The 22,771-nt window shown below is 37.7% G+C and overlaps 1 protein-coding gene across 3 annotated transcripts in view; it reads right to left on the bottom strand.

Annotated features, from left to right (window-relative positions):
- Positions 1-10,150, bottom strand: part of LOC146005035 (N-acetylneuraminate (7)9-O-acetyltransferase) — a 47,055-nt gene extending 36,905 nt beyond the window's left edge. For 2 of the 3 annotated variants that reach the window (XM_083144174.1, XM_083144175.1), the window contains exons 1-3: positions 10,010-10,150; positions 6,651-6,747; positions 2,761-3,022 (exon numbers count right to left, since the gene is read on the bottom strand). In XM_083144174.1, coding sequence (XP_083000300.1) covers positions 2,761-3,022; positions 6,651-6,747; positions 10,010-10,148 — 498 coding nt within the window. In that variant the 5' untranslated portion in view covers positions 10,149-10,150. Of the gene's footprint in view, positions 1-2,760; positions 3,023-6,650; positions 6,748-9,815; positions 9,852-10,009 lie in introns of those variants that run through there. The other variant, XM_083144176.1, reaches the window with a different exon arrangement.
- Positions 10,151-22,771: the final 12,621 nt, after the last annotated feature.

Below are 22,771 nucleotides of genomic sequence, written 5' to 3'. Positions count from 1 at the left end.
ATTTTCTTTAGATTTGGGATGAACGTTTGAACAAATGGAATCAGCTGCTTTTGGAAAGCGTAAACAGCAGTTGTGTTGTGTACAATGCAGTCACTTATAATACAAAGATGTTTGATGCATACATCATCTGAAGAATTAGTCTTAAAGTAGACACAAAAGGGGTGGACAGTAGCTTGAGCATTAATCCAGTGGTAACTCTGGATTTCATCTTGTACAACAAATGTGAAGTTTTCAGAGAAATCACCAATCACTACACATTCATCCGGAGAAAAACTTTCTTTCGTTCTTTTGCAAAATTCTGATTGACTCTGAGCAATAAAGTGGTGACTTTTTAATTGCAGTAACTTCGAAGCTAAATTTTCTTTAAACTCTTGAAATTGTTTCTACAACAGTGATCAAATTGCAACGATCTGTTGTTATCCATTGTTTGTAAGTAATTTTTTTCTCGTCGTCATCATCAGAATTGTCCAAATCAAGATTCAGTTCATGTAATTTTAAGTCTTGTGTAATTGTAATTGTAAACTGTGTATATCACAGTGTATATGTGACTGGGATACAAAAAATAGAGGAAGAACTTGAATACGTATATTCTCAAGCGTTTAAATCCTTGTCATATTTTATAGGTAGCTTATGTTATATTTCGCAGACAATTGTTGTATATATTATGTTATACTTCGCATACAATTCTTATGTACCAGATTGGATGTATTGAGTAAGGTTTGATAGTATTGGATATTCATAAACCTTTAAGAAACATGTGCATGCAACTTGTATATACTTACTGACATAATAGTACTCTTGTTTGTTTACTAACATTTGTCTTCTCAATCCAAAAAGTTATTTTGATTTGATTTGATTTTTATTAACAAAAGCACACTAAGTATATATTGAAATATATCAACTAGTTTATCTATTTTAATTTCTGTTTACCCTTATAAAATAACTAGATTATAAAATAATGGAAATCAGGTCACTTTAAGCCTATTTATTATTATGTTTTCACGATGTCATTTTTAGAGATATTTGACAGCCTGTAACATGAACATCGGCGTGAACCCCAAAATGAAATTCACAGGTTTTACTAAGTACTAGTAGGAGTATCCATGGCCAAAATTTCTAATTTTTGGCAGGTCCCCCTTTAGAGATATTTGACCTTGAAATTCACAAATTTTGGAAATTTTTGGATTTCGGAACTAAAAATCGGACAGAAGGGCTTACAACCCCGGATTTGTTTCACCATGGCTGAAAAGCCTTCCACTCATAGTTCTTGCAAAAATAATTCCATCCTGTGGTTTCAAGCCCTTTTGATTTTACAGACCTTTAAAATTGGCAAAATTTCCCGTTACGATGGTTATATTGAAACCCATTAAAGTCCCAGTTAATTAATTCTTACCTTACATATATATACATTTTCTGAAAGGCCAGAATCTCTACTTTCAGGCAGTGAAAACTAGAACATTCCATCTGTAATAGAAATCACACAGCAACCTTTTTTCAAAACCCTTGTAAACACTCATTTTTGCTTCCCGCAGTGATGAAAAATGAGCAGAAATCCAAGATGGCGGAAGATTTTTCAAAAAAAAAAATTCTTTTTGAGCAGGTCACTAGCAAGACCACCTATGGTGAAAATATAAAAAATTAACAAAATGGTCAAGCAACCACCTCTGGGTGATTTGACATGGAACGACTCAATGTCTAAATATGCAACTCCATTTGCACTGCAGTCACCTTGAAGCACACATTTATTAAGGAGGTCAATGAACCTATCAGGTTCTTCAAGGACCATTTCTAATTTTATATTGGATCGGTAAATTTTATATCGGTACTTTATCGGTATCGGCCAAAATTTCATATCGGCCCATCCCCAATTAGTTATAATATTCAGTGATAAAGCTATTTCCTCAAAAATGTGTACAAGAACGGGAGGTGCATCTTATACGCCGGCAAATATGGTATATATTATTATTATTAGACCAAAGTGGCCGTGTGGTGTAAGGTGCAAGCTTTGGGCTTCAGCTATGGAACGTACGCAGCGTTGAGTCTCCTGGGGGAAGCATAATAACTTTTCTCCTGTGATTTCGACCTGTGTATGGGACCGGTGACCACCTGCCACTGTGAGGAAATTGGGGGGCTATGAATGAGTAGAATAACCTAGTCATAGAAAATGTACAACGATGACTGAGGGGTCGTCATTTTTTTTGTCTACATGTCACCCCATAACTGGTTGGTTGATCTTTCTACCTCTGCTGAGGCATGTGGGAGTGAGGCCAGCAGTCGGTACGTAGGAAGGGGCTGTTATTATTATTATTTTAATGAAGATGTTATCAACTTCATGACATCATCATTAAAAAAATAATACTAATATATATATAAAAAATGCTGGTTTCACAGTTATCATGTTTCAACAGTGTAAGTTAAATAAAACAAAATCTGCTAAAAAGAAATTGATGGTATCCCTATTGACAAGATTCATTGTATAACTGCTTCTCTTTATTTCTTCCACATTTACTACATTACTATAACTGTAACATTAATCAAACTAAGAATAAATGTCCGATGAAGGGATCATGTGTTCTCCCGAAACGTCAAAAAATTGTGTTTTTGTGTTTGTAAGAACCATAAACTACAAGAGAAATAATTCACCCTCATCGTGGTGAATAGTGGTCACGTACTACTTCAGCATGTGAAGCTTGGTAAGATGATAAAGTGTGGAACTGGGAAGTTTCAAACAACATGACATAAAATCTAGCAGATGCATACCTTCCATTTATAAAATTCTTCTACCATTTTCTGTGACACAAGAGGACTCCATATAAATTCTAGTTTCAGGCGCAACTGGGAATCTCCGAAGGAAAGATCCGAATGGTACTGCTCTTGCGATGGTGTCAACCCAGTACCCTCTTTGGGATCCAAATGGTTCAGGAACGCCAGATACAGCTGCCTTATTCGGGAATCTCCAATGAATACGAAATGGTTGTGCGTACCCCAAAAGGCAAGGTAGCGCATGCATCTTCTCGTATCGCTGTAAGTAAAATAAAATAAAACCTTCCAAAAAGGAACACCAAAGGAAAATGCTGATTCCATGCATGGCAAGCATGCTCAAATTTACAAACCCATAACTTTTCAATTACAAAGACAGGGCAAAAGGCTCTTTAATTCTAAACCCATAACTTTTCAATTACAAAGACAGGGCAAAAGGCTCTTTAACTCTAAGTTTACTTTATGCTTCAATGCTAATTAGGGCTGGATCTACAGTTTGAAGTGTAATGTGTCTTCACTGGGAACAAACCCGGTGCTAGGGATGGCCAAATCCAGTTATCAGATAATTTTCTATCCAGATAGCATATATTCTCACATACAGATTATCCGGATATTTGAATTATCAGAATATTAGGATTTTCTGAAATGTCCAGATATCCGAATGTGTGCCTTATCCGGACACTTTTTATCGTTTATCCATTTTACAGGCTATCCAGACATTCTTGACAGCCACGGTGGTATAGTCGGTAGGGTTCAACTCCCGGGGTGGGTGATCTATCGGAATTATTCCGGCCTTGTCCCTGCATAAAGCTGCACCCAGTCTCAAATCAATGGGTACTTGGGGGCAACCTTGGGGGAGGGGGTAAGGGCAGCTAGAGCATGGTGGTGATCATGTCACCTCCAAAATGGACGAGATCGAGAATGTGTGGGGTGCTACCCCCACATCCTCTAAATGTGCCTTCAAGGTACAGTGCTATATGCATGGGCATCCGAAAGGGAAAGGCAACCAAAATGTATACATTTTTCACATATAATTTCATTTCAGCCACAATAATATGTGTTAATAATATGTGTTTATTGCATGAATATGATAAATTCAAATTTAAGCAATTTTTTTTTGAGGGAACAACACTATTATTGGGGAAAATGTGCCTTGCTTGCCCCCTTGGAAAAAATCCTGTGGATGTCCATGTGCATGGGGAGCTTTACCTTTTTTATCCACTCTTTTTATTCATAATTTTCACGTCACTGTATGGATTTACTAAAAATTCTTCATCAAATATATTCTATCTGGATATCCAAATTATCCTGATTCCATACTATCCATATATCTGAATTCTCCAAATATTCAGATTATCCACAATTAACAGTTACATCCAAAACAGATATCAACAATTTGAAATCCAGATATCCGTTATCCGGATTATTTGGCCATCCCTAACCAGGACCCCTCAATTATAAAATAATGGCATTATCACAGATCATCAGGGGGATCCTATAATTTAATTCAGCTTAGCTAGAGCATCTCACTTGCACTTGTGGAGACCAGCAATCGCTATTAATAGCCAAAGTGCATTCCAATTCACTGAAAATTCATCTTGCCTCTTAAGGCTCCGGTTCACGTCCTAACCTGGACATTATTGTGGGCCTTACGAGTTACCTTTTTATCATATAATCCACATCATTGCAATAAGTAAAAAATGGAAGAGGGGCAATGCAAAATCAAAACACAATATTTATACAGCCTATAGGGAAATTGGCATTATTAATAATAATAATAATATTAGAATTACATAATCAGAACCTGGACTATGATATTTTCCTAGGTGCCAGCTCTAAAAATCAAGCGCCAGGAAACCACCTACTGGCAATTGTGCATACTATGTGTATTATATATTTTGTGCGCTATATTCAGCTTTTCATAATTAGGAAAAGAAAGACGTGGTAGTATAGAAATACGGAGAAACTAGTACTCACTTTTATCCGCGAAGCTGTTTTTTCTTTCAACCAGGATGGTGGCAGTGGCCACTGAAATTAATCGAAAAAGAAAAACAGCTTCGCGGATAAAAGTGAGTACTAGTTTCTCCGTATTTATATTCAGCTTGTTAAGACTTGTGTGTATGAGTATAATGTGTGTGTGTGGGACATATGTGAAATAACTTAATGTACTTTGTGTATAATATAATAATGTATATTTATGTGTATGGTTGAGTGGAAGAAAAGACTTTGTACAGCCTTAACTCCGCCATTTAAAACAAGGCGTTAATAAATAAATATACCAGGTGTATAAGCTTAAATCTGCTGTTTTGTAGTCAGAAAAACACATGGTTTGTTCATAGAAAGCAACAAGAAATTTATTCAAAGCACTTGCCCTCGCGAGCTACACATTTTGCCCACTTCTCGGGCAATTTGTGGATACCACGCCAAAAAAGGTTCTTCTCTGGCAAACCACTCATCAAGCCATTTTCGGACGTCTCCATACGAATCGAAGTGCTGCTCAGCGAGGGCGTGGCCCATCGACGAAAACATATGGTAGTCGGAAGGGGCCAGGTATGGTGAATAGGCAGAATGGGGTAGCACCTCCCAGTTGCGTGTCACCAAGTAGTTTTGGACCAGTCTTGACGTGTGCGATGAGGCGTTGTCGTGGAGGAAAATCAGCTTGTCATGTCTTTGTTGATAATCCGGCATTTTGTCACACAGTGCATGGTACAATTTGATCAGTTGTTGGTGGTAGCGGTGGGCAGTGACAGTTTCACCAGGTTTCAACAGCTCAAAGTAGACGATACCCTGTTGATCCCGCCAAACACACATCATCGCCTTCCGGCCGAAGCGATTTGGTCTCGAGGAAGATGTTGATGGTTGGCCGGGATCAACCCACGATTTCTTGCATTTAGGATTCTCGAAATATATCCACTTATCATCGCCAGTCACAATCCGATGCAGGAAAGACTTTCTTTTTTGCCTGGCAAGCAAGATTTCGCATGTGTTTCGGCATCTCTCCAGCTGCTGATCGGTCAATTCATGCAGCACCCATTTTCCGATCTTTTGAACCTTTGCCATGGCACGTAGACGCATGGAAATGGCTGCTCGAGTAACACCCAATTGCTCGGCAAGGATCTCTTGCGTTTGGGTATTGTCCTCGTCCAAAAGAGCCTGCAATTGATAGTCCTCAACCTTCCTGGGCCGATTTTCATGCTTCTTGTCGCTCAGGTCAAAATTGCAGTCTTTGAACCGACGAAACCAATCCCTGCACGTTGTTTCCCATACAGCATTGTCACCATAGGCCTCCACAAGCATTTGATGCATTTTGGCAGCCGATTTCTTCAAATGGAAGCAGAAAAGCAGAGCTTCCTGCATATGCTCTTTTTCTGGCACAAAACTAGACATGCTTACCACAGGAACACTGTCTGTTGTTGTTTGCACGTGCTGACGATGTGCACTGATTCATGTTGGTAGATGTCCAACTCATATAAACACCAGGTATGGCGTGCCCATGGTAGCTTCATACCCTCACTAATGCCATCTATGAGCAAACAGCAGATTAAAGCTTATACACCTGGTAAGAAGTTGAGCATCACCGTATTCAAAACATTGCTAAATCATGTGAGAAAGCGGGAAATGGGGGGTTGGGAGACAAAGAGTAAGAAATTGTTACTGATTCTATGAAATGTTCACAACATTGATAAAAAAAATCACTTGCTAACTTACACTGTACTGCAATTTGAACTTAGAATCTTCAAAATTTCGTACATGCGAACTTAAAAAAACGGCAATATTACAGCAAAAGATCACAGTCGCCACGCTGAAATTTTTAGTCACCATGGCGACCTGGTGATTGGGATTTTTCGAGCCCTGTTTTCCAGTAACACATGGAGCATACATCTACTTACGTTTGAGAATAATGATGCATCATGCATCCATACGGCTGCCATACTTGATATCCTTTATACCTGCCATCAGAAAGGAGCCACTTACAGGAATCTATCCCTGGAATGCATACAAAAAAATAAACTGTATAAAACAACAATTAGAGATACACATTTGGTAAAAGTAAAATGATATAATTATTAATAAAGCTAAGGTAAATTTCTCGTATCGGACAAATGGATTTCTTCGAATTTACAGGAGAAATTACTTACCGAATGCAGTTTCTTTATACTTGTGAAAGTTCGGGGAAGTGTTTTCTCGCATCCTTCATTGAATTTTGCAGGTAAATCATCTATTTTTCGATATAAATGTGTGACCAGTGCACAAAAGCTCTTGCATCCATTTACTTCCAGGTGGATGTAACCTGTGTGCGATGACGTAATCCCGGTCAGTGTTTCCAAACACGAGTTTTTGTAACTGAAGAAGGTACGTTTCCGCAAATGGTTTGTGGGGCTATGTGTCAATGGTTCGTGGGGCTATGCATATTTTTTTCGAAACCAATTTTTAACTATTGAAACCTAAACGTGACCCTACCTAACCTAACCTTACCGGAAATGGTTTGTGGGGTTACGTACGTATTTTTGGGTGGAGTGCGGTGGAAACACTGCATGCCGAGTAAAGTAGTGAAACTGTGACCGTCATTTAGCATGTTACCGAAGGGAAAAGAAACAAAGAAAACTTACTCGATATGTCGCAAAGAGAGCTTATTTCCGTGAAATAAGCAAAATGCCACCTTCAACAATGTTTCTCAATGCAGAATACGTAAGTACGAATATTCAAATGATATGAACTAGCAAATTTCAGCCGTTTGTCCGATACGAGAAATTTACTGAAGTGAATTACTTTGCATAAGAGATATTTGGACACTGGAGCATCATTATGCTTCCTGCTCTGTATTTTATGTTAGAAGTTTACAATCAATATTCTATACAGGTACTAGGTTTTACTTCAGTAAAATATGTACATAACAGTGATTCATTATTGTAGCATAACAGTCGCATTCACATTAAATATCTCTTAGTGCTGCAATGAGCATTTTTCGCTCGAGCGGCAAATAGTTCGCATGGGCAACAATAGATTGCACACAGGATTGATAGTTCTTCCGCTTGAGCAAAAACCGACCAAAATACACTCGAACGCTCAAATCCTATTAGTACACGTATTTCCGTAATTTGTCTATGGTACTAGGCCCTCAAATATGGATCATGAAGTAAAATTGAAAAATAAATGAACATAGTCATCATCTCCATGTTGAAATGCAGTTTTAGGTATCTTACTGAGATACGTGAAAATGAAATAGATAATTATGGGCTGAAACTGCTCAGGCTGACATTTTATGTTTTTCTTTATGTTATTTTATTGTCACATTGAAATGATGTTCGATTGAATGTTATAACTACATTTCATTATTTCACAGAATATTATTAGGTACTACTTTACTATAGCAGAGACACCTATCAATGATTTATTTCGCAATTTTTTACATTGCTAACGTACTATTCTGCATTGTGGAACATTTATTTAGGTGAAATAATCAATTTATAACGAAAATAATGTATATTTCTTACATTAACGAGTACTTACTGTTGTTCCTTATTTCCCACAAACCATCCACGGGTAGCCCCAAAAACCATTGACATTAGTCCAAAAATTCACTATAGCCCCACGAATCATCACGGGAACGAGATATGCCTACTAGGTTAGGTTCCATTAGCACTCCTTTCGTTCAATTTAGCATATACGGACATACGAGAGCGTATTGTGCTCTCGTGCAGAAAGCAAATGGTGGCAGCTGCAATAGCGCATCAGAAATAGATTTTCGTAGAAAACCACATGCATTTGCATTACAATGGATCAAAATTACATTCCCGAACATCAACAACGCTACAGAAAATGATTTGCGTAAGTACTTTCTCCTGTAAATTTGAAGAAATCCGTCTCTGGTATAGTAAAGTGTTACCTATTATTATCCTTTCTGGTAAGTGAAAAATGATGTAAACATACTCCTTGCATTGTGATACGATATTTGTAATTGCTTAGGCAGATCTGTCAGCATGTGTATTCAGTAACAGTTCGTTATATCCGAGACACTTTTCTTCAAATTTACAGGAGAAACTACTTACGGAAATCAGTTTCTGTAGCATTGTCGAAGTTCTTCGAAGTATTTTCTTTCATATTTCAATCTATTTCAGCCGGAAATCAATTCCCGTTCCTTCAATTTAAGCAAAAACGTAACTACGCCGTTTTTTTTAACTATGTTTGCCTAACCTAACTGAACCTAACCTTCTGTGAATGGTTTTTTGGGCTATCCGTGGATGGTTTGTGGGGCTCGCACCATGACGTGCGTTCCGTAACACTTCGAGAAATGGCTTATTTTAGTGTAAACAATTTTTTTAATCGTGTGAAAACCTTAATGGCACCTTCAAATATGTTCTGCAATACACAATTGGTTAAGTACGAACCATACGAAACACAAAATATCAAATTTTAAAGTGTCTCCGATATAACGAACTGATACCTCTGTGCTAATTTTACAATTCGGCCTGTAGATATTGCATACTTTCATATACAGTACATTGTATTTGAGCCTTACATAATTATTATTATTTAGAATTGTAATTGCATAGAGTTGTTTCCCTCCATGTGTAGATTTTTAGGCTGACAGTGCTTATTAAGCTTTAAAATATGGGACATTATCAATGATTCCACTACGAGTGCGGTAAGATTGAGCGTATCACGCTTAAGCGTGGGAGATTCGATCGAGTATTTTCGAGTGAAATTGGTCCAATGCAGTACTCTAATATATTTCCTTCTTTCACTCAAGTTTAACTTGAACATAATATATTCGATAACATTAGGTCCAGATGGGTAACCAAACAACTGGAGAAGGGTTCCAGCTCATTATCATGACATAACACATACAAGTTGGGCTAATCTGAAGGGTGCAAGGCTAATTAAATACACGAACGTACTACACGCTAAATCACTACGAAGACGTAGCTGGATACTACAGATGGATATCCTGGTTTATTCGGTGTACCATTTGTGCAAGAACCACCAATAATATATAAAATGAAATGCAACAATACATTTCTCATAATCAAGAGTAAATAAAAGTTTAAACCTACCACAAAATAGTGATCTGCACTTTAATTACACGCATGTATACTCAAAAAGAATCAAATCTTTTACTGCGAATCAGACACTGAGAGAAAAAAAAAGAAAGATTTGAGAAAGATAATACTGCAAGTATACGCCCAAGTCAACATCAATAGTTCGGAGGGTGGTCAATGTGACACCACCTCATGAACCGATGTCTTACCGTATCTAAAATGTAGCATTCCATGGTAAATTATAAAACCAATTACAAGTATCAATGCAAGTATTTTAGCATTCTTGGCATTAATCTGCTGTATAATTTCAGCTGCTGACTTGCCCTGTTTACAAGACGCCTCGGACATGTTTCATGTCTACGACAGTTCTGAAACAAGCGAAGGATACGTTTCGCAAACAACTGAGAAACAAACGAGTAAGCCAGCTGCGGAATGGCTCATTGCTAATAATAATTGATGGCCGAGTCTGCTGCCACGCGCATGTCAGCAGCAAGAATAAGCGTCAAATTTGCTGCTGCCACGTAATTCGTCTGCTAAGAGGATGTTACAAATCTTAAGAACAGATTAAGACGAGAGAAATGCAAGTTTATGATTAGTGGGAATGAATGTACAGGTAATTTAGAACCTTTTTCTTTAGAAAGCATTTAGCGATATTATTTTAATGCTAACAGAACCTTACCTAACTGCGAGAGCATTTAGGTTTATTATTAGAAGAATGCTAAGGGACCTAATCTTATCATTTTTGTGTAAGTAATCGCTAAAACTTAACAGTATGTGTTACAGACGTAATTGCATACATAGCATGATGAAATCACAATAAAACGAGGACCGAGTCTGCTTCCACGCGCATCTTTTTTGAGGTTCCAGCAGAAAAAGAACGTGGCAGCAGACACTGCCATAATTGATTGCAAAACTTACATGAATCTCTGAAGCGAAGGAGATATTTACACTTTCACAGACAAATACATTAAGATTATTGAACATTTTCTGTAGTAAAGAATGCAATTCTCGCTCACTGGCCTCTTCATTCCCTCTCTCCTTTCTTCATAGCTTTATTTCTTTCTCTACTTCTGTTGTTTCCTCTGTTCTCTTTCTTCCCCTCCCTCTCTCTTTCACCCCTATGCACTTTTCGTTCTCTCTCCTTCTAATCTGCATATTTATAATGGACAATGGCATAGGCATGCGCAGACCCTCTGATTGGGGGGGGGGCAAAAACCTTGATGAAAGTTCAGTCGGGAAAGCATTTTATCTCAATCTTTTAGTTTTATTGCATTGATGGGTATGTGTGTGTGTGTGTATAAAAAGGTAAAGTGCTCTCCTGTGCTTTGCACCACGCCATGAAAGCGTATAGGGGGTGTGGAGTTAGGGCCCACACTTTTCTGGTCACGGCTGAAGGTAAGGATGATGTGATCAGCACCACGCCCCTGGCTGCCTTCACCCCCCCCCCCCCAAAGTTTTCTCCAGTTACCCACTTTATACGACGCTGGGTGGGCGCCGGAGCCGCTTGAACAGGTGGGAAAAAATCCCGGTTCTCCTCCGCCGGGGATCGAACCCGGGTCTCTCGCATGCTAGTCAGACGACCTAACGACTGAAAAGCATATTATTTAAATACATTACATAATCAATTCATCCACCCCGTAACAAAACAAATGCAAAAATAATATAAATTGTCTTTGAAATGTGCGCTCTCCTTTTCCTCCAAACCAGACTGTTATAGCAAAAACTGTCTTAAGTACTTAGTTGTTCTTACTTGTCCCTCTGTTAATTCACAATGCATTACAGAAAAGAAATAAACTGCGAGCGAAGTGAGCAAGAACATTTTTCGATCCAAATTTATATAAATTGAAAACAATATTGATTTAATAGCGCTCAAAAAATTTCATAGGATGCCAAGGGATTCTCATTTACAATTTTTCTCATTCATCGTTCGGCGTAGTGGGACAACTCTCGCAGCCCCCTAGCTACTACTGCTCTGAACTTGACACGACTGCAAGGAAAGCAGATATTGCGAGCGGAGCGAGCAAGAAAATTTTACGAAATACATTTTTATTTGTATAAAATTTTAAGTCAAGGAGGCAATTGCCCCTCTGTGCTCCCCTGAAGGTGCTCCTGGCCGTCTGGAACAAATAATGCAAGAAAGCCGTGATAACTAATTCCATCTTCAGTATTCTTTTGTCCTGCTACTCTTAGATTCTGCTAGTCTTGCATTCTTTTACTTCAATGTTTGCCCCCTAGAATTGATTTCCGTCCAAGGTTGGGAAGGTCAATGTCCCCCTGACCCCTTGTGGTTGTGCCACTGAACCCCCTTCCCCCGTAGTTGCTTCGAACTTTCATCGGCTTGAAAATACTCCTTTTTCTTCAAGAGTATAATATCGTTTAATAACAGCAATAAGATTCCTCTACACTAAATTTCTAAGTGAAAGTATAATAATATAGGGGCATGGAACGTCTGGAAGGAGGGGGGGAAGGATGGCCACATCTCGCCCTTCGAAAACGAAGGACAACCTAAAAGTATATATTTTACACGTATAGGCCTAATTTGATTTCAGTCATAGTAATTTACATTCATTATTATGCGATAATTTCAAATTCAAGTAGTGTTCTTTGAGGGGGCAACACTATTATTGGGGTAATATGCCCCATGGAAAAATAACTTGTTTGTTCCCTCGTGGAAAAAAAATATGCGAACGTCCGTGATTAGGGGGGTCAACTGCCACCCTTTGCCCCATCGTGCGCACGCCTATGGACAACGGTAAATAACAGAACGTTAGTTTATGATTCATTGAAATGTTCGACATACTTCCTTCTTCTTTTTTTTTTTTTTTTTTTGTAATTTTACCACTCAATTTCAAATTCCGGTAAGAAGTCCAAAGTAAAAAAGCCGCATTCATTCAGCATGGAAGTCTTTGATGCCTGGACCATTATTAAACACGGAATGATTTGGTTGATTTGGTGTTTTAAGTCCACTTTATGCACAGAAGAGCTAATCAGGACTGGAGTTTAAAGTGGGATCCGAACCACTATGTGCCTCCTCCGGGCATCGAACCCGGGACTCCTTGATTACAAGGCGACGACGCAACCACTGCGCCATCGGGGAGGCCCCAGGACACGGAATGATTCTTTCGTGTTTATTACATAGTTAAGAAATAGTATACTACATGCCTTCAATTTCAGTTTTCTTTGAAGGGGCTAAAAGCATTCTTGGCAGGGAAAAAATATTTTTATTTTCACGATATTTTTTTGAAGTGTGGACAAAATTTCCGGTATCTCCCCCGTTAATTCGCACACTGCTTTGCTTTAATCTAAAAATGTTGTAAATTAAGTGCAGCGTTATAGAACATTTGGTCGGGAGCAAAGAGAGAAATAGGAGAAATGAACGCCCTACTCCCACTAAAGTCCTGTAAATGGACAAGAATTCAGATGGATGCATTCACAAGGGTAATAAAGCGAAGGAGTTTGAACCTTGATGCTACGAGCCTACACAAGTGGTTCTCAACCTTCGTGAGCTGCAGGCCCTGTAAATTCGCTTTCTAAAAGTAGATGCCACTAGTAGCTCAACAATTTTACTCGTATATAGCCAGGACCGGCGCGCGGGGACTGGGGCGTACAATATAAGCGGGACCTATAACATTATAACATTTTTCTTTCAGACATCTGAAAAACAAAAAAAAAACAAAAAAAAAGAGAGGTCTCTCTTTGCCCCTTAGTCTGAAATACATCATTGCAATCAGGGGCGCCGACTTGTCAAAATTATTGGGGGGGGGGTCTAATCACTGAAATAAATTAATGAATGACTCACTCTCTCCCTTTTTTAAGTTTTGGCCTCAGCGTTCGGAATCTCATAAAAGCCCATGAATTCTCAAAAATATGAACACTTTTATTCACAGTTCGAATGCAGAATATTAATTGTCCACGGATGGATATGTCACAAGTTTCGTCAGCCATAATAGCATAATATTCCCGACTTTTAATATCTGCTACCACGGTGCGCAAAACAGATCTCCCTAATATATCAATGATCTCGTTCTGAATGTCATGTGAGAGCCATTCGTAGCCAAAAGTTCCATCCACTCTCCTAGTTCATGCACATCGTCTTTTGAAACTCTTTTTAGTAAAAATGTTAACAATACTCATAATTGCATACTTAGTATATAGTAATAAGTCATGTGTTTTGCTGGCTCTGGTCATAGCCTCCACAAAGTTGATGGATTAGCGATCTCAGCCCACAAATTGATGGTCTAGAACATTTCAAATGTGCACTTAAAGTTAAGTTCATGTGGCACAATTCAGAGTAAACTTTACAAGAGAAGCAAAATAATACATTAGATCCTCTAAAGCAAAATTATTTGGGGGCTCTGCCTCCACATCGTTAACATTGGGGGGGGGGGGTGGAATAAGGGAGACCAGTAAAATTTCTAAATCAGGTTTCATTTCATTTCCGATGGACCATACTGGTGTGACGTTCATAATATTTTATTACAAAACGGGATATATTTAATATGAAACTACTTTTGTACATATCAAAGAGGGAATTTTTTATCCACTCCAATAACATTGGCTAGCACAGATCTCTTTTGTTCACTCTTCATTGAATTTTGACGCTGATTCATACAAAATTATATTTCTACTTCATGATTTCATTTTACAATTAAACGAACAGTACACATGAAATATTTGAAAACGATTTTACATTTTTAGAATATGATTTAAATAATTTTGGATATTTTTAGATGGGTCAAAACCAGTGGCGTAGCGGCCGCCCCCGCAACCCCCTCAATGCGTGGGGGGGGGGCTCGAGGTGTTTGGGTCCAACAATGTGCTCCTGAAATATTAGGCTATATAATCGCAAAAATTCCACAGATAGTGTCGCTTATAAGAAAATCGATTTACGAAAGGAAACAGAACTTTAGTTCCCAGTAACATCTTATGACGACGTCTGCTATAATAAGCAGTGGCGTATTGTCTCAGGCGGAGGGGCCTGGGTAACTTGTAGCGTGGGTCCCCTCCGAAATATAGAATTAACTTATTTGCTCCGCAGTAAGCAATCGATAAAAGAATATCCCTAATATCATACCTTTATAGCTACACAGTTTGTCGTAAACGCAGTGTAGTGTGTCAATTGTCTACAGTTATGAATCCAGAAGAAAGATTCAGTTGCTCAACCAGTCGATGTCTTATTGCTACACAATAAAGATCAAAATTGGTAATTCATGTTATTTTACAGCTAATATTAGTTTTATACGTGATATTTAAAATGTAACTTCACGCTAAATATTTTCAAGGGGGAGGCCAAGCCTTTTCATATTGATATAAGAGCTGAAATGAATTTCCCACATAATCTACACCTATTACGTTTTACTTCAAAGGGGCCCACAAACTCAGTAGGAGGTGGAGCCCAGGACCAATTACCCCTTTGCCCTAAGGGCCATCCTCTACTCTGCCACGCAGGGTAAAGTGGGATCCATGAGTATTACCGTGCAAATTGTCCATCACCATGTTCGTACATCTTACTTGATCCAATAACAGCTTCAAGAATTAAAAGAAAACTCAAAACAAGCTGTTGATAACTTCTGAACCAGCATACATAAAAATCCATCGCTTAAAAACACATAGGATGTAAGAGAAAAATTAATGAAAATAGTCATGGACAATTTGCAGGGTAATAGTCATGGATCCCACTGTACACCGTTTGTTAAAGGTGGTCATTATTTTGTGTAATTTTGTAAGTTCTTACTTTGTAAGTAGCTATTGAAATTTTGTGGGCTAGCTAACTATTTTACGAGTACGTCCGCCCCACTCTGGCATCATATTTTTTTTGTCACTAAGGCCCCCCCCCCAATATTTTACTTACAGGAGGGCCCCAGAGAACTGCGCTACGCCACTGGTCAAAACAATCCATAAAGTCAGAATATCCGATATCCGGATATTTGAAATCAGGATAGAAAATTATCCGATATCCGGATAAAGTTTTATCCGGATTTGGCCTTCCCAAATGATTTATCCACACGACCTCAAGACCGCCCTAACATTCGCAAAATTTCCTCAACATGCTCCAAATTTTATTCACAAAAACCCAATTTATGGTCATTTTGGCTTTAAATATACTCTAAATATTTATCCGCTGACCCATTATTTCATGGTTTTATACCCTTTCACCCGCCAAAATAAAATTTCTGGATAAACCCTTGTCTCGATATGGATGGGTTAAAGTAACAGTGGTGTAAATCACTTTGAAAAAAAAATGACATAGACAGAAACCTATATATAAGTCAGTCTGCTAACAGAAAACGTGAAGTCAATCAGAGATTCATTCAACTGTCAACAGATGGCAGTATAAGGTCTAGTGATAAAGGAAACAGCTCCTGTGTTGATCAGCAAAGTGCTGTGAGTCAGATTTATTTTGTTTTTTGAGAAAGTGACTTACACCACTGTAACTTTAACCTGTCCCTGTTTCCGGGGTGCGTTACACTTCCAACGAAGTCACAGTTGGAGTTTTTCTTATGCGTGGCGTCATGAACATCAGAGTTAGGAGGCAAAAGTCAGCACTGCGTTGCAGCTACATGCATCTCGTCCTCGTTGTAACTTGCTTTTTTCTGCCGTGAGCTTTCACCTACCTTGAAGGAAGGGCGTGTTCTTTTATAACCACACTGTCACGCCTTCTTACAGAGCGTTCAGGTCTAACCGCCTCGCTTCCTATTTGAGTCTTGACAACGAACGCAACATATTGAATCACGAAGCGTTTCTGGATCGCAGGGAGGAAGTGTACACGTGACGTCATAAGAAAATGTTCCTCCCTTGCTTGATAACAGGGAAGTTACGAGAAAACATTAAGCGGGTGGGTAGAAGGTAGATATTGATAAACTAGGGTGGGCAAGTAGACGTGTAATATAATGGGTGTTTTACACAAACGCAAGCAATCTCAATCTCTCTCTCTCTCTCCCTCTCCCAGTCTTCTCTTTGACACGTTCTTTAGTAAAAAGAACATGATTTAACTAAAAGAACAAATAATAAGTTCACATGAAAGACTCGAAAGCATTCGCGTGATGCCTCTCAGGGTATGGGGCAATATCTCTCTGTTAGTTCGTCAAATAAAAATCAAAGTTAAGTTTGCACTAAGAAAAAGGAAGTCTATTTTACTTCTTTGCAAACTAAACACTTATATGCCTCACATATAATCCATGTCACTCAAAGAAATTAAACTTCTTATACACTCTGTAAAAAAAAAATAGCATCACTTCATTATTTTTGGTCGTCAGCATTTCGCTCGTGAATTATCAGTTGTTTTATTGATTTAATTCGACTTGTCGATTTGTTTTCCTAACAATTATATAAAACACTATATCTGTACAATATATTTTTATTATTTAAGTCATAGTTACGTACATAATGCACTTTACAGAACTAATAACAAAATTATTGCAAATATAGCTTGTGGAACGTTTTCGCACAAAAACAATGTTTACAAGTAAAAAGATTGAACAAAGGTTTTAAATGCATCATGATATGTCAATTTCAAATGATAGTAAGTAAATACATTGACTAGTACTTAGTGTGGCCACCCCTGGCCTTCCTAAGTGCTTCCAACCTTCAAGGCATGCTATGAATGAGATTTTGACAATATTCGATCTTAATTTCATTCCAAACATGTACAATTGCTGCCATAAGTTCCTCTTTTGACCTGTACGTCTGATTACGAAGTTTTCTGCACATCATAGCCCACAGGTTTTCTATAGGATTCATGTCTGGAGAGTTGGGCGGTCACCAAAGTCTTTCAATATTCATATCATGAAACCAGTTATTCACCACCTGAGCACGGTGACAGGTTGCATTATCGTCTTGAAAAATAAAGTAGTCCAAATTCTGTCCAGAAAAATTATCTTCTGCAGTTTGTAGAACTTTCCGATTCAGGATTTCCAGATATTGATCAGCCTTAACAGTCCATGTGCAAATATGCATCCTGTAAATCCCTTTTGCAGAGAAACATGCCCAAATCATAACACTGCCACAAAACCTTTGAGTTTCTAAAATACAAGATTTTGCAAGTTCTTCTCCCTTCCGCATCCACAGTTTAACTGAGCTGTCATTCCCCAGCATTTTAAATCGTGTTTCATCAGAAAATATCACGTTCCCAATCTGTATCTTTCCATGCGCCATAATGTGTGACAAACTCACGTCTAGCTTTTGCATGTGCGTCAGTTAGTCTGTGTTTTTTACGTGGGACGTGTTTAGAAACACACTGTTTCTTTAGTCGGGACACTACAGTAGCATGAGTAAGATTAACTCCCACCTTATTTTGAAGTTTATGTGCAATTTGGCATGAACTCATTCCTCTGTTCTTCAGTGCCATGTCCTTTATCATACGATCCAGTTAAGGTGATGTATTTTTCTTTCTGCCACAGTGACTTCTCAGTGATGATTTTCCATGTTCTTCTTACTTTTGCAGGCAGCGGCTAATTGTGGATTGATGCATTTGAAGTTGTCGACCAATTTCTCTCTGAGAATGACCATCCATATGCAAAGCAAGAACCATTCCTTGCTTACGTGGTGAAATGTCACACTTTCTGCCCATTTTTCCGAGAAAACACGCTCAAATACACTACACACCACCAGAACACTTCACAAATATGATAACGTATCCAAACTGTCAATAATGAACATGTAGTTGCAACATAAAACACGTCACAAGTTATAACAATCGTTTTACAGATTCCTGACAATTGATTACAAAGCCTTGCAGCAGTAACTGATTGCAACACCCTCTGTAGCGGACACTCCAAACACTAAATCAACAAAAGAATAACACCACACTACGTAGTGATACCAGACCAATGCTTCAATCAATTGATTTCAAGTTGTGCAGGAAAGATGCATGCATGCGAAACTCAATATTGTCAACATCCGTAATAAGAATACAGTGATGCTATTTTTTTTTTACAGAGTGTAATTCAACTTGATCACTTCTTCTTCTTCTTCGTGACCCTTACCGCCGGGTATATGGCAGTTTTGGTCAAAGATCTGGGATGTAGAACACTGGTGAGTAGAGGTACCGTTAAATCGAAGTCATAGTAATAGTTGTGGTCGTAATGATTCGTAATATTACACTTCACTGTACTTTAACACTGATCAGAAGCTTGCACATGCACACAAATTTTAAAATAAATAGGGAGGGTATGGATACAGGAAATGGTACTTTGGCTCTGTTTAATCTGTTGAAAAGAGCGTGTCTGTGTTTGTTCCTTAACGGGCAATGGAAGAAGAGATGAACTGACGTTTGTTTGTTTTCTCCGCAATCACAAGCAGGGGAGGGATTTTGATGCAGTCTTGCTAGGTGTTCGTTTGTGCAAACGTGTCCCGTTCGTAGGCGAAGTGTGAAAGTTATCACTTCACGAGGAAGTTTCAGTTTATGAAACCAGGGTCGACTGACTACTTTTTCTGCGTACCATTTATAAGTGGTCGTCAACTTGATCATCTTCTTCTTCTTCTTCTGACCCTGTCAGACAAAACACTGTCGACTTTGGCCAATGTTTCTGTATATGTACTATGGGACAGCAGTAGTCTGTGGTATGGGATTTTTGTTACACAACTTTTCCTTACAATACACAACAGATGACACTAATCAATTTTCAATTTTTACACTTTTACATTCTATGTTCTGTTTATAATTCGATTTGACATTTTCGAGCGTATCCATATAAATTCCAAATAATTGGTATTGATAAATCAGATAAAAGAGAAAGTAAAGATATAGGGAATGGAATTTTTAATCTTATCAGATTTTTATATAATATATTTCGTTGTTGAGAGAATTGATTACATTCCAAAAATAAATGTTGGGCATCTGGATTATCTTTACCACATGTACAATTTTGTTGTTGTATAATACCTATTTTCGCTAAATGTGCTGGTGTACGTACGTGACCAGTTCGCAATCTATTAATAAAAACTATAACCTGTCTTGGAAGAGGACATCTGTGGAACCATGGTTGGCTTGCATCAAATTCCGCTAGCCATCTATATGTATGACCTACCATCGTCAATTGTTCCTTGCACCAAATTTTCCAGTGATTTTTTACTTTAATTTTAACTCTAGGTAATAGATCTGTATAAGGGAGTCTGATGAAAGATATTTGAGGTAAATCCCTTGCTCTCTTAGCGTACATATCTGCCATAATATTACTCTGGTTAATGTGATGTGCCTTGACATATGTAAACTGAAAAGTAATATCTTTGGATTGTGCTTGTTAAGTTAATTGTATAATCAATATAATGAAAATAGATTGACGACATAGTTGAGGATATGATGATGTTAGTGCCTGTAAGACACTTAACGCATCTGTTAGAATGAGTATTTTTTTATAGTTATTTTGTATGGAATAATTTAATGCACGGTAAATAGCATAACATTCTGCTGTAAAAATTGTAGTGTCTGCTGGTAACCTAAATATTTCGTGTTGATTCATTTCAGGAATATAAAACGCACAACCTACATCCTGAAATTTTTTGGAGCCATCAGTATATATGAAAATTAAATCTGGCCATATTTCTCTATACCGAGCGTGCTGACCATGATCTAAAAATTGGACGTTAGCCTGAGCATAAAGAGGCAAATCTAATTTATATACTGGAGGTGAATGATATGTGAAAGAATTTTGGTACGCGTCAGGATCCATACAATAACAATGAAGAAAATAAAATTTCGGGTTGATCGGATCTATAACATTCATAAATGCCCACTGTTTTTGTGTTTCAAATATCAAATTAAATGGGTGATTATGATTCTCCCAGGTTTGAAAAAGAAATTTATTTGTTAATTGTTTGCGGCGATGGGATAGAGCCATCTCTCTATTTTCCATATAAACACTTACGTTTGGACTAGAATTCATCAATCCACAGCAAATTCGTAATGCTTTGCGTTGTAGTACATCAATTTTTTGTAACTGTTTTGAGGACGCACCACCGTAACTGAAAGCCGCATACTCAAATAAGGAGCGAAAGCAGTTTCTGTAAAATAGTAACATAATTGTGGGTTGACTACCCCACTTAGTAGTTGCCAATCCACGAAGAATGTTTAGGACAGATTTCCCTCTATTTATTAAATAATCTATATGCATTTTCCAATTATTTTTACGATCGAAATGAATTCCTAAATATTTACATGTAGATACCACTGGGATGTCAGAAATATGATTAATATTATTAGGAAATACATTTTGGTTACGAGAATTAAAAATCATAATTTGAGATTTATTAAGGTTGAAAGATAAACCTACTTCATAAAACCATGCTTGAAGTTTATGTATTAAACGTGTCATGTCTATTAATCCCTGTGTTGTTTGTGGAGTAATTCTGTAAAAACAGAAATCATCTGCATACTGCGAATAAGTTTAAAATCCTCCAATTGTTCATTGTGTAGAGAAATTTATATATATTAAATAGTATAGGACTGAGTGGAGCTCCTTGTGGAATTCCTGTAGTTGTGAATCTAGGCCCCTGGATAGAATTTTGAAACCAGACAAAAAATTTTCGATCAGCATATAAATTCCAAATTAATCTGGGAATCATAGGAGATATATCTATTCTTTCTAGTAATTGACAAAGTTGCATCAGTGGTACAGCATCATAGGCTTTTTCCACATCGATAAATAAACTATAACAATAGGAATTCATAACAATGTTATTTTGAATTACAGCGTTGAGAATTGCAATGGCATCTTGACTACTATGTTGTAATCTGAAACCAATTTGCGTAGGGGAAAGAATCGTTGCTTTTCTAAAGTCCACATAAGACGTTTTTGTAGCGTGCGTTCGAATAATTTTTCCAATACTGAAATTAGAACTATTGGTCTGTAGGAACGGGCATTTGATGGTGGTTTATTCGACTTTAATATAGGAAGTACTACATGTGTTTTCCATTCTGAAGGTATACTACCCCCGGTATATGTTTTATTGTATATAGCGATTAAAATATCAAATCCCCTTTTAGGTAAGCTCTTTATAGCTTGGTATGGAATTCCATCCATTCCTGGTGCTGAATTTTTAACTCTATGTAGTATATTATGTAATTCTATGACAGTCACAGCTGGAAACTCTCTTGTAAAAATTTGTTGTGGAACCAGAGGAGGTTGATATTCTATATTTACTGAAGGAGGCGCAATCATGGAGAGAATTTCAGTTTGCCAGGTTACATCAATTGTCTGTTTCCTGCTTAGTTTCGGGTGTCTTAAAGAATTAAATTTTTTCCAGACGAGTTTTATAGGTTCAGCATTTCCTAGAGAGTTACAATAATTTATCCAGGCTATTTTTTTGGCTTTTTTGAAAGCTTTCTTAGCAAGAGCCTGACTTCTCTTCCAGGCAATCTTATGGGTAATTGTGGGTCTGCTAGCAAATGTTTTCTCATCACGTTTACGATTCTGTTTAGCAGTCTCGCATTCTGGTGTCCACCAATATAATTGTGGGAATCTATATGTATCTTGCCCTTTTGAACGTATACCTACGATATCCAGAGTTTTTGTAATTAGTTGTATAAATTGAGAATACGAGATATCAGTATTAGATCGTAAATTTTCTGATAATATCAAGGAGTCAATTGTTGTGGAATACAGTGACCAATCAATAAGGTTAGTTTTCCAGCGTCTAAGGAGAGGTGCATTTCGCGGGATCTGTACATTATACATAAATCTTCCTTGAACATGTATGGGTAAGTGATCACTTCCACGCATATCCTCATCCACTAACCAGGTAAGTTGGGGGAAAATTTCATCAGACACTATGGTTAGATCTATCACAGAAGGATTATTTCCGGATCGAGGAATATGTGTTATCGAACCATCATTAAGTATGATAAAATTATTATGTTCTATCCAGTCCACTAAAATCTGGCCTAAATGATCTGATCGTGAACCGCCCCACATTGGATGATGCCCGTTAAAATCTCCTACACAAATATAAGGGCCTGGAATATTGTCCAGAAT

The sequence above is a fragment of the Lepisma saccharinum genome, chromosome 22 (genome assembly GCF_977018435.1).
Source record: "Lepisma saccharinum chromosome 22, izLepSacc3.1, whole genome shotgun sequence".
Taxonomy (NCBI): Eukaryota; Metazoa; Arthropoda; class Insecta; order Zygentoma; family Lepismatidae; genus Lepisma; species Lepisma saccharinum.
Note: the sequence above shows the minus strand (reverse complement) of the source record. Positions and strands in the feature narration are given on the sequence as shown.